Below are 16774 nucleotides of genomic sequence, written 5' to 3' on the forward strand. Positions count from 1 at the left end.
CGCCCGTGGTGCAGCGATAGTGGCCGTGCCATGTTCCTAGGACACGGCGCGACCCCGATCTTGTTAAAGAGTCAATGACGTGGCTCTTTACCCATGTGATTTGCTGTGTCCAATCACAGCCGGTCACATGTAAATGAGGAAGTGCCATTATTCATGTAACGGAAGTGGGACAGAATGCACATGGAGAGCAGGAGTGCCAACAAAGCCTTTTATTGAATGGTAGCGGGTAGGCTCACAAAGAAAGGGGCCAAAACAAAGGTGCCCAGGGTCAGACCCAACGTGGGTAGGACAGAGTTCCATATAGCAGGGGTAGTCCCTAACAGGGGCTCCCGATAGAACGGGCATAGTCCTGGCCAGTGAGGGATTGGGCCACACACAGGTCCGGGCAAACAATGAGGTGACAAAGTCCAGGCAAAGTTCTGGTAGGCCCAGGGTTAATCCAGTAACCAGCAGGCAGGTACAGGGTTAATACACACACAGGGTTGGAGGCAGGTATAGACTAAAGCCACACTTCAGGTTGCAGGCAGGGACAAGGTAAATCCACACTCCAGTTTGCAGGCAGGGACAGGGTAAAATCCACACTCCAGGTTGCAAGCAGGGACAGGGTAAAATCCACACTCCAGGATTGCAAGCAGGGACAGGGTAAAATCCACACTCCAGGATGCAAGCAGGGACAGGGTAAAATCCACACTCCAGGATGCAAGCAGGGACAGGGTAAAATCCACACTCCAGGTTGCAAGCAGGGACAGGGTAAAATCCACACTCCAGGTTGCAAGCAGGGACAGGGTAAATCCACTCCTGAGGATTGGCTGCAGGATTGAAGAGGCCCGCAGGAACCAATAGGAGAGTCTGTGTTCTCTGGCCGCAGCCCAGGGACACACAGTTTGACCAACAGAAGAGAAGGACACAGGAGGGACTCTCGCTATGCTAAATATCTTAGGAGCTGCGCTCCAGCAGGGGGCCAGGCAACTCCCATCTGGCGTCGGGTACCTCAGCAACCAGCCCCGCCCTCCTCTACTCAAGCCCACACAAGGAGTGTGTTCTTTGTCCACAGGCAGCATGAAGGCGGAGAAGCAGATTTTCTGGCACCTGGCCGGGTAGAAGAGAAGGACAGCACAGTGGGGGGCAGGCAATGGAGTGAGCAGCCAGGGGGAGGAAAGAATCCCATGCTGGGGAAGATGGCAAAGTACTGAGGGTGCAGGAAAGAGGTGGGGTAGTAGGGCAGTAGGGCCCATGACAATTCAGCTCTCCTCGTCAGGAGAGAGGATCAGCAGCTCCTCCTCAAAGGGGAGTACAAGACAAGTAATCAGGGCACTGATGATCAGTGCCCTGATTACAACACAGTAAAATAAATGCACAAGAATGACATAAAAACATGGCACATAGTTAACCCAATCAGTGACCCCACTCATTGCCCATTAGTGATGCCAGTCAGTGCTCATCTGTGTTGTCCATCAGTGTCCACCAGTGCGGCATATTAGTGCCACCTCATCAGTGCATATCAGAAGGAGCAAAATTACTTATTTACAAAATTTACTTACATAAACTAAGTAAAAATTGTTTTGTTTTTTTTTTTTAATTTTCCTTTTTTTTCGCTTTCTTTTTTTTAGTAAAAATAAAAAACCCAGCTGTGATTAATTACCACCAAAAAAAAGCTCTATTTCTGTGAAAAAAAATGATAACATTTTAATTTGGGTACAGCATTGCATGACCGCGCAATTGTCATTCAAAGTGTGACAGCGCTGAAAGCTGGCCTGGGCAGGAAGGGGGTGAAAGTGCCCTGTATTAAAGTGGTTAAAGCCAATCTCACCTCCCTTCCCGATTGGAGAAAGGAAAAAAACAGCCACTCTCCTATCTGCGGGTACCACTTCCTGGTTTCACCCCAGGCATAAAATATTTCCAAGTCCTGTAATTGAAGCTCCCTGAAGCTGGCTTCCAGGCACTCAACAGAGCGGAGATAACAGGACTCAAGACCATTAGGTTCACCTGAACTGGAAGTGTCAAAGGCTATGTCAGATTACCAAGCCCTCCTGGACTAATTCAGCTAACACTATTATCAGTGTTACCACCTCCAGGATTTTTCGCAAAAGATGCAGTAGTTGTAGACACAGAGGGAAGGCGTCATTTAGGGAGAACTGGTCCCTAAGGTGTTACCAGTGCATCTACCCCTATTTCCAGTGGGACTCTCGTCCCAGGCACAACCTGTCCAACTTATTGTAGAACTTGGAATCCAGCAGATACACCTGCAGATTTCCCCAACAATGGCAGATTGCCAAAAAATGTCTCAGGAAGCAGGGACCGCATTAGTTGCTGATGACTGGAAAACTCCAATGTCCTTTTTCTATACCTGGAATATGTACTGGCGACAGGACAGCACCTATTGTTCTGACCCAGACAGAATGTGGTTCCCTTCTAGAGTTGCACGACTTCTGGTGCCGCTCTGGTGGTTAATTATATGCCACTGTGGAGACATTGTCGGATTGAACCTACAACTGGTTCATTCAATAACCTAGAGCTAGGTGTACTGGCCAAAAGTTTCAAGATATCGATGGGCAGTAGTTTTGCCTGTGGAAACCAAGTCCACAGAACTGTAGCCTCCTTCAAACCAACTGGAGCGACTTGCCTCAGTGGTTATGATCTTCCAAACCCCTGAAAGGATACATTTCACCCCCTCCAGATTCCGAACCATCAACCAACAATTTTAGCTCTGCAACACCCCAGGAACAGAACCCTCTGATAATCCAATGCTTGGATCATCATGTTCCAGATAGAGGGAATAATTCTCCACCAAAAAAAAAAAGAAGAGTAGGACTGTCCTTAGGGAACATGCTTTGACCTTGATACAATTTTCTCCTGCAGAAATGTAGCGAAAGAAAACCTGAAACGGACTGCTTCCTGAAGGGGTGGCAAGGAGGTAAGTGGCACTGCCAAAAATAGGCATAAAGGGACAGAAGAAAATATGTGCCTATGTGTCCACAGTGTAAGAACTTATTCACAGATATGTGTACAAATAATAAGTAAACATCAAGTGAAATATGATGGTTAATACATCAGAAAATTGACAAATAAATAATCAACTGAATTAATATCCAAATAAGTGACTGGTACAAACAAGAGATACACTTGTGGAAATAAAGTGCATATAGATAAGGTGACTGAGTGCCACAGTGATATAAATAATTCAGTAGATCAAAAATAATTGATAAGCCAAAGAAAGGTGCAAAAAAACAATTAAGGTGCAAATGTAAAGTGCTACAGTGACTATATGTGCGTATACTCCATACAGGGCAAGCCCCACAAAGAAGGGCCAAGTGCAAATGTATACTAATCAGTACCCAAAGAAAAGAACGGTGTTTTATGAAAATGACAGTGAATGGTGAAATAAAATGCGATTCCAAATCGCATATGTGGCAGAAGAGGTGGAAAATTCCAAAAAAATACACAATATAGTTTCAATCACTTATAGAGTAAGGATATTCTATGATAATAGTCCCAATCGCACAAAAGGTGCTACAGTGCAGGATTTTAGATCAGTGCAACTTTGGTGTTAATGTAATAGACCCAATCACATGACAAAAGTGCTCCAGTGCAGATTTTTATCAGTGCAGCTTCACAACAGGGGTGACTTGTGTGACTCCAGTGACTCTTCAAGTGTGGCCGGTATGATGGGTCAAGGTGCTCCCCTCACTCCCAGGACCCCACTTACCAGAAGGGGGAACCCCTACAGGGGTAATATGCCTGTATTCCAAATTAGGTGTGGCTCCAATATCCCTCAAAAGGTCATCTCTTAGTTCCTCTGGTTATGGCGTCAATGGAGATCCTATCACCCTTGGATAGCTGGGGAAACCTCTGGGGGGTCTTATGGTGAATGCTCTTAATGGCCAGGTATAGTATAAACAATGCAAGCTCTTGTGGTCTACATGTATTTCTGAGTTTCAGGATCATAAGATGATCCCGCGCCCCCTAGTGGCTGGGGGAGACACTGCAGTCCAAAAAATAATTTCAGCCAAGCGCTCACTCAACAGAGGAAGCGAGCTTGACTCCCGAAATGCGTTAGCGGTCGCAATTTCCAGGACATGCTCCAACATACGTGTGACGGGAATTTGTAACACGATTTCTATTCTTCATGTTTGCGAGTATGCATTCAGCATTTTATTAAATAATTTTAAACAGTACCACGGGTAATGCACTAGGTGTTTGCGCCTCCTTTTCCTTTCTTTCATACTGCAGTCCAATACTCCTGAGAAGTACTCAGGGCATGAACAGTGCACTGCCCCCAGTAGCCACTGGGAGAAAGACCAGATCGACAGATCTCTCTTGGAAAAGAAAAAAAAAAGCGTAACTGCAAAATGCAGACTTATCTTTTCTGCTGCAGGACCCTGAGCTAACAGGAGTCCAATCTTCCCCCATCACGGCAGGCTCAGTCGTAAAAGACCTTCAAGGACTGGGTCCCCAATAATCTGGGGTCCACACCCCTGGACCTGTATAGCACCCTGCAGGAAAACACCTTGGTCAGAACAAACATTGCACAGGATTCCTTACACAGGGTCCAGCGCCATAAGGCTACATTACAGGCAAACCTTGAGGAATCTTCTCCTATCCAATGAGGCTCGGGTACCATCCATTTTGGCTGTAAGCTTTTTTGAATGATCCGATTGAAGTCCTGATTCTTAACAGAACTGTCCAGACCTCTAAGTATGCTCTAAGAGCACATGTTTCACATCAGTGACCACCACCTTTACAGACACTGGCAAAAAACAAACAGAGGTACTTCCTGTGTAGGAAGGGTTATATTGGGGAGGACTTCTTGTTTGACTGATCTGCCAGTGTCCATTCACCAGCGCTACTACAGTGATAGCCCCGATCTTCCAGGTCTTGATTCGAGCAGCTTCTCCTCTGCACACTGACCACAGAAGGGGTCGCTCATTGGTACTAGTGCCATTCATAGAATGCCTTTTAATTTATTCAGTGAATACAAAGTGATCGCTGATTGGACGAGTTGGAGATTTTGATGTCACCACTCCTTTCTACTTCAATCAGGAAACACCTCATATTTATTTATTTTTTTTATGGTGGCAGGGTGTAGAGGGGAAGCTGCTTGCACAGAATCCCAGCAGGACCTGGCAGATGAAGCTATCACTGTAGTAGCACTGTCTACTACAGTGACTGTCAGCTTCCCCAGCAGTCAGCTTCTTCAGACAAGAAGCAAAAAAGGGCAGCACTGGCAGCCAATGAGGTGTGTTGTAGGCAAATGTGCTGATAAGAACATGTTGATAGAAGGGCTGCTACTCTTTCACTGTCCAGTAAGTAGCTAGGGGGAGGAGAGAGGATACCAATTCCTCAGAAAGTAGTATCTATTTCCTGACTGTGCAGTCTGGCAGGGCTCTATAAACCTCGGGACTAGATGAACAGAATAACAAATCCACTTGTAGGAAAAACAGTTCCCTGTTATGCCATGTATATTAAGGTTGGAGATTTTAAACAAGTGGTCTTTCTAAACACAGATACAGTATTAGTTGGTAAATTTGTAGTGTGTAAACAATCAGATTTAGTTTTCTCTGTACCAAATAAAGATGATGGCTACTTATTACTTCAAAAACTCTTAATACCCATTCCTAATATCATTCCTCATTAACTTACTTTTTTTTTTTTTAGGTAAGTGAAGTGGGTAACTTTTTTTTGTATTATTAGTGATAACCATCGATAACACGAGATCATTGATCTCTGCAATCTTGTATACAGATCTCTGTATTTTAGGTTAGTCATATGTAAGACCATTTTTCCACATATTTGTACATTGTACATTTTTTAAAAACTAAAAAAAAAACCATTAAACAAGCTGGCACTTTAGTTATGAATCAGAAGAGGCAAATCAACAATAAACTTTATAAAGTGTTAAACTATACCTAAAGACAAAACTTTTTTTTTTTCCTTTTGGATGGAGTGGAGATGGATTAGAATGCTTGTCAGTTTGTATTGCTGACTGTGCCCTCATTAGGGAGATTCCCCCTCTCTATTTGTCCTGTTTATCTTTATCATTGAAAGTGAAAAAAAAAAATCTGAAGGTTTGGGTTGTCTCCAGAAAAGGAATAGAGGGGAAATCTTCCTATGGGGACACCAATTTGGATGACTTGGGGGGGTCCCAAAGGAATTCCATTAATTTTCAGGGATTTCCTCACTTCCCGTTTGGCTCTGGAACAGGAAGTGAAGGGAAATCTCTACAATGGGACATAGATGGCAAAATAAAAATCTGACAGGGGTCATAACCCTCCCTTGCTCTATCCAAAATGAAAAAAGTTTTGCCTATAGTTCTACTTTAAGACATATTGTGCAACACAATTATTCATTCTTCCTTTTTTCTTTAAAAGGGAATATTCCCAAAATAATTAAGATACATTATAGCATTATACAAGTACTTTCTTAAAGTGGTTGTAAAGCCTTACATATAACTCCGTGAAGTGACTGGCGTCAGGGGGACCTTTTTATCTGCAGTCTTCTCTTCTCTGCATCCAAAGTGCAGAATTTAAAATGCTTGTTTCAGCATTCCCAAAAACAGGGGGTGGAAAGCTGAAGTTACATGCTACAGAGCTCAGTGAGGAAAGCTCTGACAGCTGATTGGCGAGAGGGGACACACCCCCCTTCACACAGCACACAGGAACAGATCTGAGGCTGCCAATCTGCTGGAGACCCCTCCAATCGACTTTTTTCTCTTGGTGTCAGAAGTGTTTCATGCTGATAGCAGAGGAACAAAACAGCAGACTGAAATTATACTTAGTGCTCTTAACTGAGAAAAGTACACCCTACAGAGGAATATGCTTTGTTCATATTTCACGTCTGAGTTTTACAACCACTTCAAGTAATAATCAGTGCACTAAAACAAACCTTAGCTAAACAGGAGAGCTGGGATTGCCAGAACCGGTGTCGCCGCGAAGTGGGAAATATTGAGTTGGTTGGCCCTGATGGAGCAATGAGGATGAGAGGGGAACCTGGGAGTTTACTCTGGGGAAAAAAAATTAAGATATAATGAAAAAAAAAAAAAAAAAAATGTTGGAAATAAAAACAGAGAAATTAAAAGCAGTGGGTATATTTACAGGCTTGTTATGGGATAGTACTCCAACTGCTGGATCCCATGGTCTCTTCAGCAGTAGAGATAATGCTTCTGCACTGGCTCCTCCCGCTTTGACAGTCGTGGCTAGTAGCATGCGATCAATAAGAGCTGGTACCTGTAGAGAGCCACAAGACATTATTTCCTTATTAGACACACTGGATGTCCAGCCACATGCAACAGGACCACAAACACAGCCAAATCTTTATCTTCCGATACCACAATGTGTGGAAAGACAGTATTTAAATATATTGCTACTCATGCCAAACTAAGCAGTACCTTGCCTTTCAATGTCTGTAGAGCATCCAGATATGCAGCAAGCAGTGGTAGGCTTAGTGTGTCTACTAGTGTGCTATGCAGCCACTGCACTAGTTTGGTGTCCCATCCTGCTGAGGCTAGAGCTTGACGTACCCGTCGGGCACACTTGTCCACAGCAATTCTTCTCAGCACAGGCTCATTGGTTGCCTGAAGGGGCAATAAGAAAAGACTGATTTCATTATACACATTTAGGACATTTAACTGCAGATTTAACAGCTAAAATCTGGCCTGGTCAAAGTGCAATACAAATATACAAGTCAAAAGATAAAAAAAATCTTGATGTACTTTACTTGAAGCCTCAACCCCCCCCCCCCTTTTTTTTTCCCCCCCCTTCTTTTTTTTTTACCTCCTACTCATTCTTCTCTCTCTCTTTTTCATCTCTCCCCTTCCTCTAATCTCTCATCTCCACTCACTTTCCTATCACCTATCTGCTTACCTGCAATATTTCAAACACCACCCCACAATATTTGCACTCTCTCCATATCCCTCTATGTGCAGGATGCATAGAGGTTCTCTACGTGATATACACACCATCTCCTACGATCCCTTTGTTTCAAACGGTGTTTACACCCAGGCCATCAGACCTATACTACCCCTTTGAATAAGTTTTTTGCATTTAACCTGACCGAAATTGTATACTTACATTTTCTCTTATCGTTTACAGTTTTCATAGGTCTACTAGGATCTCTCCATTGTTAAAAGGATGTTTTTACATTGTGTGATAGGTTGTATATTTCTCCTGTGTAAAGTGATTGTACCTATTGTGGTTTCTGTATATCACCACTTTATACCGAATAAACTTTATGGGATCCTCTAGATTACCAACAAAATATAGTAAAGAAGACTACAGGTCCACAAGAAAATCATCAGGGAGGAGTCAACCTGTATATTAATAAAGAGCTTTATTGAAAATACAAAAATTGTCTATATAAAAAATGTGAGTACACCTCCAACATGGCATAGGATTAAAATAAAACCATTGTCATACTGGACAGACAGCAGCTGCAGACACTCATCCACGCATACATCAGAAGTTCACATGAACCAGAATATGATCAATGGCAGCACTGATAAAAAGAACTACAAAAAAAAAAAAAAAATGGGATTTTTGACTTACCGTAAAATCCACTTCTCTAATGTTCATTGATGGACACAGCTCCTGATTCTTCTTAACCATTGGGTTATACTGCCCCCTACAAAGAGTAGGACACTAGGCAGCACAAGCTTGACTATGCCTATGAGCAGTCCCATGGGGTATACACCCACTCTCAGCTATAGGCACTCAGTTTTGTTACAAGCAGTGTCAGAAGAAAGTCAACTCCACAGAGGGGTAGGTGCTGTGTCCATCAATGAACATCAGAGAAATGGATTTTATGTTAAGTCAAAAATCCTATTTTCGCTTTCCTTCATTGACGGACACAGCTCCTGATTCTTCTTAACCATTGGGACAATCCAAAGCAGTGTTAAACATGAGGGTGGTAAAAAAGTAGAAAAAAAAAGTCCCAAGACTAACCATAGCCAAACAGGTAACATGGAGCTGAACCATAAACAACTGGAGGTGAAAAAAACAATACACCCTCAAAGAGGACCATTCAAATGAAAGTCAGAGAGAACATTAGGAAGGAATGATGGACAGGGGCGAAACACCACCTTATCCTTGTGAATCACTGTAACGGACCCTGAACTCAAGAAGAGTAGGTTCGCCGCATAAGCTTCCCTTGCCTGGTACCAGCACGAGCCAAGATCCCTTAGCCCACCCAGTCGAGACATCAGTGTAGGGTGGTAAAAAAGCATAAGACTGTTTATTCAAACACAGGCACAGAGATATACACTCTGGGAGAATCCCCCCTCCCCTTTAGCAGCTAACCCACATACACATATACATCCCATGATAGGTTGATCCCAAGGCAGACAGAAACAATAGAACAATGGTATACAGACACTTGCTCCACCCCACCTCAAACTATCTAGCAATGGTCTGAGAGACACTCCTACAATATTCTTTCAACATAAACCCAAGATAACGGGTAAAACGAAATGCTGAGTCCGGTGTGGTTGTACAGCAAGTCTGATTAGTGCAGATCCAACTGGGGTTCTTGGTCACCCTGTGCCCCTAATAGACACAGGGTGACTTACACATAGGAGGAGCAGTTCATCCAGAGTGATCATGGGCCTCTTGGCTGCATCTCTGATCAGTCTTCTCCTTGTATGAGCTGAAAGTCTAGAGGGACGGCCAGGTCTTCGTAGATTTGCAGTGGTCTGATACTCCTTCCATTTCAATATTATCGCTTGCACAGTGCTCCTTGGGATGTTTAAAGCTTAGGAAATCTTTTTGTATCCAAATCCGGCTTTAAACTTCTCCATAACAGTATCTCGGACCTGCCTGGTGTGTTCCTTGTTCTTCACGATGCTCTCTGCGCTTTAAACGGACCTCTGAGACTATCACAGTGCAGGTGCATTTATACGGAGACTTGATTACACACAGGTGGATTCTATTTATCATCATTAGTCATTTAGGTCAACATTGGATCATTCAGAGATCCTCACTAAACTTCTGGAGAGAGTTTGCTGCACTGAAAGTAAAGGGGCTGAATAATTTTGCACGCCCAATTTTTCAGTTTTTTATTTGTTAACAAAGTTTGAAATATCCAATAGATTTCGTTCCACTTCATGATTGCGTCCCACTTGTTGATTCGTCACAAAAAATTAGTTTTATATCTTTATGTTTGAAGCCTGAAATGTGGCAAAAGGTCGCAAAGTTCAAGGGGACCGAATATTTTCGCAAGGCTATATATATTTTTTGTTGCCTTTTGTTATGTGTACCTGTGCATACACCCCAATTATTGTAGTAGCATGCACCTATACACATCTAGATCCAGAGAGATCTTTACACAAAAGAGGTAGTTCAATCAGCAATACACATTTATTGAAAGGGTTACATAATTATTTATATATATATATATATATATATATATATATTATATACACACACATACACATACATATACATACATACATACACACTAAACAGTATTTACAACACATTGTTAGCCAAGGGATCTGTACTTTCAATGTTATTTACAAATCACCCACAATTGCCCTATTTACAATACCATGTACGTATTGAGCATGGAGTTAAGTTACCTTTTCACTTCAGGCATGGTGCCTGCCGTGTGTATTCAAACACTAAAGAGAAAAAGCATGTATACATTCTAAGTGTGAGAAGTATAGTCTATATTTACCATCCCCAGTAGCTTCATCCTAGTCTGCTTGCAAGAGAGTGAGCTCTCTCCTCACCTATATTAATATATACCCATCTCGCCTTGTTCAGAGCCATTCTGATTGGTGTAGCAATCTTACCCTTCTCCTCCCTTTGGGTGTATATTATTCAGAATTGGGCAAATTGCCCATCCCTGAACCGACTATCACCTTCATTGCATATCTAAAGACTGAGTCTTTGAATTAGAGGGTGAGATAAAGGAATGACCTGTCATGGACGATTGTCAATTATTTTCTGGCCCCGTAATGTCTGGCTAACAGGAACTTAAGCACAGAATGGTACTATTCTGCATATCAGTTTGTTTACTAGTGCAAATAGAACTGGCATTTCAAATGGACTTGTTAAAGAGGTTGTAAACTCGTTTTAAAAATTTTTTTTTTTTTTACAACCTGCAAGAGAAAGACATAATGAGCTAGTATGCATCGCATACTAGCTCATTATGAAATACTTACCTTAGAACGAGCCCCCGCCGTGCCGCTCTCTTACCTGTATGACGGGCGACATGACATGTCGCCCGTCTTCCGGGATCGCGGCATCCGGCCATCTGATTGGCCGGAGCCGCGGTGACGTCACTCCCGCGCACGCGCGCGGGAGCCGACGGTCACGGCACGGGGCTCTGAAGGAACGGCACGATCAGCCGTTCCTTCAGAGCGCATGCGCCAGTGACGTCACTGGCTCAATTAAAGGTAAATATCTCCTAAACGGTGCAAGTTTAGGAGATATTTACAGTACCTATAGGTAAGCCTTAATATAGGCTTACCTATAGGTACAACTTCCTGAGGAGGGTTTACTTCCTCTTTAAGTTGTTAATCAAGTTACTATTGCCTGCAGACTGAAGTCACACAACTTCATATAATTGATAATCACATATCAACTAAATGTAAGATCAAAACTCAATATCTTGTACATATATATTTACACCCATCTATATACAGTCTCTAATGGGGATTTATACATAACTCCTCCTCAGGCCACAGTAATGGAGATTACACATAAACTCATAAGGCAACAATATATAATCTCACCTGAGGGCTTGCAGTCCTTGCCCTTGTGCTCCAAAGTGCATCACTGGTAGCAGCCTTCTGTTCTCTGTGTTCCTCAGTGAATAACCTGGCTTGGTTGACAACTTTCCTGGCTCTCGATTCAGCATCTGCAGAAGACTCAGTATCGGCAGACTACCCACTACTGGACTTGACCCCGGCTTGGATGACTACCCGCTTCTAGACTCGATCCCGGCTTGGATAACTAATCGCTTCTGAACTTGACACTGGCTGTTCCTGATTTCGCTCCTCCCTCTTGCTGTGCATTTATTGTTGTTGCCCTAATAAACTGCTTTATTTTACTTGCATCTTCGCATCTTGTGGTCTGGTTTCCTAGCACCCTGACAATCGGTCCTTGGGACAGAAGATCCTCACTGAGAGGAAGTCCCCAGGGAGCATCGGCGACCAGACATACCCGATCGGCATACCAAGATCAGTGAAGTCAGTCTGGATATAATACCTTCTGCTTTGATCCTGCACAGGAATCATGGCAGAAATTTGAGAGGGCTGGAACGAATCGGTCAGCCCACCTTAGAATGCTGGCTACTAACCTAGCCGCCAGGACACTACTTGTTCCCCCTTGGTGATTGACATTGACCAATGGCCGTGGCATTGCCCAAATGAATTCATACCGGCCTGAAGACAAATTATCCAATGAACCAGACAAAGCCTGATCGCTCGGATTTCCAGAACATCAGAATCCATACCCCCATTAATAAGAATCCAGACACCCCTGAGCACATCTGTGCTGAGGACGCCTCCCCAACCGGACAGGCTGGCATCCGTGGTGACAACTGTCCAGTACAGGGGGGAGAAAGGATTTTCCCTGTCAAAGTGCCAGAGAACCTAGCCACCTCTAGAGACCGTGGATCCTTGTCCCATTTCACCAGAATCTCTGTAGCAGAGACATTGAGTGGAACTGTGCAAACAGACCACCTCAAGGGTGGACACCATCAGACCCAGCACACGCATGCAAGCCCAGAGAGATGACCATCTGCTGAACAACAGAAGCTAAAATTGCCTCCTGCAATGGAGTTTTTTTAGAGGAATAAAAAACGCTGGCTGAGGCCGAGCCCAGAGTCAGACCCAGATAGTCCAGTTTTAGTGGACAGAACCAAAGCAGACTCCTGAAGGTTCAGAACCCAACTGAACTCCCTCAGAGTTCCCAATCTCCAGTTATCCAGAGCAGTCAGAGACTCTGCTCGCAGAAGAAGATCGTCCAGGTAAACCCAGTACCGCGATCCCCCGCTGACAAACAATGCCAGCCCCAGGGCCAACACTTTTGTGAAGTCATGAGAAGCAGAGGCGAGACCAAAAGGTCCACGCCACAAACCAATAATGCTCCTTGCCCGCGGCAAAACAGAGGAAGGGTTGGTGACTGGCACATACTAGAATGTACAGCTAGGCGTCCTTGATATCGATAGAAGCGAAAAGAAATCCCCCTGATGTAGGGACACCATTCCCTTGTTAATGGACTCCACGCGGAACTTCTGTACTTGCACAAGCAGTTTAGGGCTTTGAGGTCCAGAATTGGATGTACCTTGCTTTGCTTCCTGGGAACTGTAAAGAGGTTTGAGTAAAAACCCCTTAAAACGTTCATAAAACCAGAACGGAACAATCACCCCTTGAAGGAACAAGTCTTGCCCTACCCCAAAGAGACCTAAGTGATCTGGGGACAAGTGCAGGTTGGAAGGGAAGAACCTTTCCGGAGGATAAGACCAAACTCAATCTCGTAGCCTGACCGAATAACTTTGTGGACCTGCGTGTCCTATATCAGGGAAGTCCATGGATCCAGAAACCAGCTAAAACGTCCCCCCACCCCAGATACGGGTGAGGGCACACCTTCATGCAGAGGCAGCCTCTTCCCCAGGTCTGGAAGAGCCCGCTCGTGGCTTGCCAGACCAGGTCCTCTTGGAACCTCGGGAGGAGGCCCTGACTTTTGATCCCTTGTCTTGAGACCGAGGAACAAAAGAAATTCTTATGAGACGACGAGAATGGCCCACGTCTATGACGGGGCTCCTTGCCCTTGGTAGCCTGCGGAAGAAGAGTACTCTTACCCCCTGTGAGATCCTTAATGATGTAATCCAAGGAAGCTCCAAACAGGCAATCCCCTACAAGGGGAGGTATAGAGAAGTCCTTTTTACAAGTCTGGTCCGCAGATCAGTATTTCAGCCAGATAATACGCCAAAGGATCACTGCTGATACAGACAGCATAGAAATCAAAAGGAGCCACATCCAAAGAGGCATCAGAGATAAACTATAACCCCTGGACCAACTGATCTGCCAGCTCCGCATGACAGGGGGAAGCTGTTTCCCCTCCAGGTCCCGGCATAAAATGCAACCCCCAGGGTGGCAGGGAACTCTGCTCAACCCCCGGTTGCGCACCAGGAAAAACCTGGTCAGCAGCAACTCCAACCAGCTCCCCTTAAGAGCATGTGGCAACAGCCAGCTTATAACCTTATCCAGGAAGGGGGGGGGGGGCAAAAGTGACCACCAAAATTTTAGTGGGGCTGGGGGAGGGGAGGGGCCCATGTCCACCCCCTCAAGGAGTAGAGGGGGAACAGCTACTTACCATGCCAGGAATAGGAAAAAAAATCCATTTAAAAATAAAAAATAAAAATCTCCAGGACCAGAGATCCCAGCAAGGAACTAGATCCTTACTCCCGACTAGGCAGAAAAAAAAACCGAGCGCCTATAGCGGAGAGTGGGTGTATACCCCTTGGGACTGCCCAGGGGCATAGTCAAGCTTTTTCCTGCCTAGTGTCCTACTCCCGAGGGAGGGCAGTATAACCCAATGGTTAAGAAGAATCAGGAGCTGTGTCCATCAATGAACGAAAGAGAAATAGGGGTTAGTCCAAGGCTGACTATGGTAGTCCTGTACTTGTGGATTATCAGTTTGGAGCACCAGAGCAGTATGTAGCCAGAAATAGTCTGGAATAAACTGGGTATGGATGAATTGACCAGCCCACTGTGACAGAATCTGTCAGTTATTTATGTATGTGAGGGAAGCTAGGAGTCAACAAATAAAGAGCAGAATGGAATCTAAATGATAAACTCCACAGACACGACATGGTTCTGCACTCAGTACTTTATTTTCTCCTCCACACTAACTAAACAGGAAGGGGAAATACATCATAGAATAGGAGGGAACACTGAAAAAGATGCAGTAACCGAAATGACCACAAGATGGCAGTATATTAAACAACTATATCCCTTGTACATGAAGTTAACAATCTCACTCTCTTCTTAAGATAAAAAAAAAAAAAAAGAACGGGTGAGTTTGACATAAAACATTGTCACACAAAAATGATTTTCAGAACACAGTAGCATTCAAGTGAGTTTGCGTATTTAAACAAACAAAATAAAAATACCAAGATATATGCTCAATGGACCAGATTTTACAGTTTCCATACACCCTCATACAGCGCTTTAAGAAGCATAAGAGAGGAAGCACCTTTTTTTGTCAAACAGTCAGCAAGTTGTGACTTGGCTGTTGACCAACGCACTTCTTTGATTTTATTAGCATGTATGAGCTCTTTGACACCGCTTATTTCTAATCTTAGTCTCTTCTTTGTGACCTGTTTTGTAGACTTAAGAGCGTCAAACAGGGAATGGTTATCAGTAACACAGATAAGAGGAAGAGCATTAAGATCAGCTTTACCAGTAGTGAGTTCAGAGTAGAGCATAGCCAAGAACATAGCATTGTCAATACCATCTGACATGGCAAGGGTTTCTCCTGCCAGTGTGCTTCTTACCACACGTCTAATTTTTTTAGATTGCCAAAACAGTGGGGAGAACTTTCCTGATTTTTCCATGAGGGCAATTAGAGCCCCACCCTGTGTACCTCCATCTGGAAGATTGCCCAGTGAAGCATCACTGAATACTACCAAACTCAAATCCTCACTGTTACCCAAGTATTGAAACTTAAGTGTTACCTTCTCTGACTTAAGTTTACGGAGCACTTTGTTCACTTCATGTATGGACTGAACAGTAGCATTCTTAATGTTGGATGCTAGGCTACATGTGTCAAACATAACATCTGGTCTTGTTTGTTTAGCAACCCACAGAACCTGTCCTATTTTGGATCTGAGTTGTTCTCTTTCTTTCTCATTCAGTGGGGCCTCTCTCTGTACAGCACGTGTTGCCTGCAAATTAATTGGTTGTAGGTTTTCAATATAACTGTGCTGATGCACCTGTACTACACCACCCACAGTAGCAATGTTCATCCCCACATATGAAAAACTCTCACACTCTTCACGACCCACGTGAAATGCAGATTTAAGCACAGGGATGACATTGGTTACAAAATGCTCTGAACCTGCCCAAAAAAAATCATCCACATGGCATGCCAGTACTCCTGTCACCTCAGACTGCTCATTCTGCCAATAAAACACTGCAGGATCAACCCGTGACATTTTACCCCCACTTTTCAGCATGAGTTCTTTGACCTTGTTGTACCAGTAGAGGGAAGCATCTGCAAGTCCATACACACATTTCTTTAGTTTCCACAACACATTGTCCACGCTCGCTTCTGGTGGGGGACGAATGTAAAGGTCTCGAGAGTTCCATTCCCTGCAAAAAAGCAGACTTAATATCCAGAGTTCACTTGCCATTTGTTTTGACAAATAACAGCTAACAGGAGCCTGAGTGATTCTGATGCACATGTGGGAGAAACTTTCTGTAATTCATGCATATTGACTTCTTCAAAACCTCTCGCCACAAGGCGGGCTTTGGGAACACCACCACTAGAAGTTTCCTTTAACGTACAGACCCATCTAGTAGAGATACATTTCTGACCTTTGTCTGTGACTTCTTTGTAAACATTATTATTTTGCCAGTTGTCAATCTCTTGCAGTTTAGCAGCATCAAAAGAGATGTCTTTGGTAATAAGTACATCGCCATCGGTGTTCTCACATTCAGTGAGAAGATCATCAACTTGTGACATGTCTAAAGCTTCCTTTTGACCCTCGTTGCCATTTGGTTCAAGATACTGCACATTGTACCAGTTTCTATATTGGCCTTTTGCTTTCC

General features: G+C 43.9%; 1 protein-coding gene across 2 annotated transcripts in view; it reads right to left on the bottom strand.

Moving 5' to 3' along the window:
• KANSL3 (KAT8 regulatory NSL complex subunit 3) overlaps nt 1-16774 on the bottom strand; it is a 202539-nt gene that overhangs the window by 148306 nt on the left and 37459 nt on the right. For both annotated transcript variants that reach the window (XM_082256923.1, XM_082256924.1), the window contains exons 5-7: nt 7385-7570; nt 7092-7223; nt 6883-6999 (exon numbers count right to left, since the gene is read on the bottom strand). In XM_082256923.1, coding sequence (XP_082113049.1) covers nt 6883-6999; nt 7092-7223; nt 7385-7570 — 435 coding nt within the window. The remainder of the gene's footprint in view (nt 1-6882; nt 7000-7091; nt 7224-7384; nt 7571-16774) is intronic.

The sequence above is a fragment of the Pelophylax lessonae genome (assembly GCF_965119305.1).
Source record: "Pelophylax lessonae genome assembly, chromosome: 4".
NCBI classification, from domain to species: domain Eukaryota; kingdom Metazoa; phylum Chordata; class Amphibia; order Anura; family Ranidae; genus Pelophylax; species Pelophylax lessonae.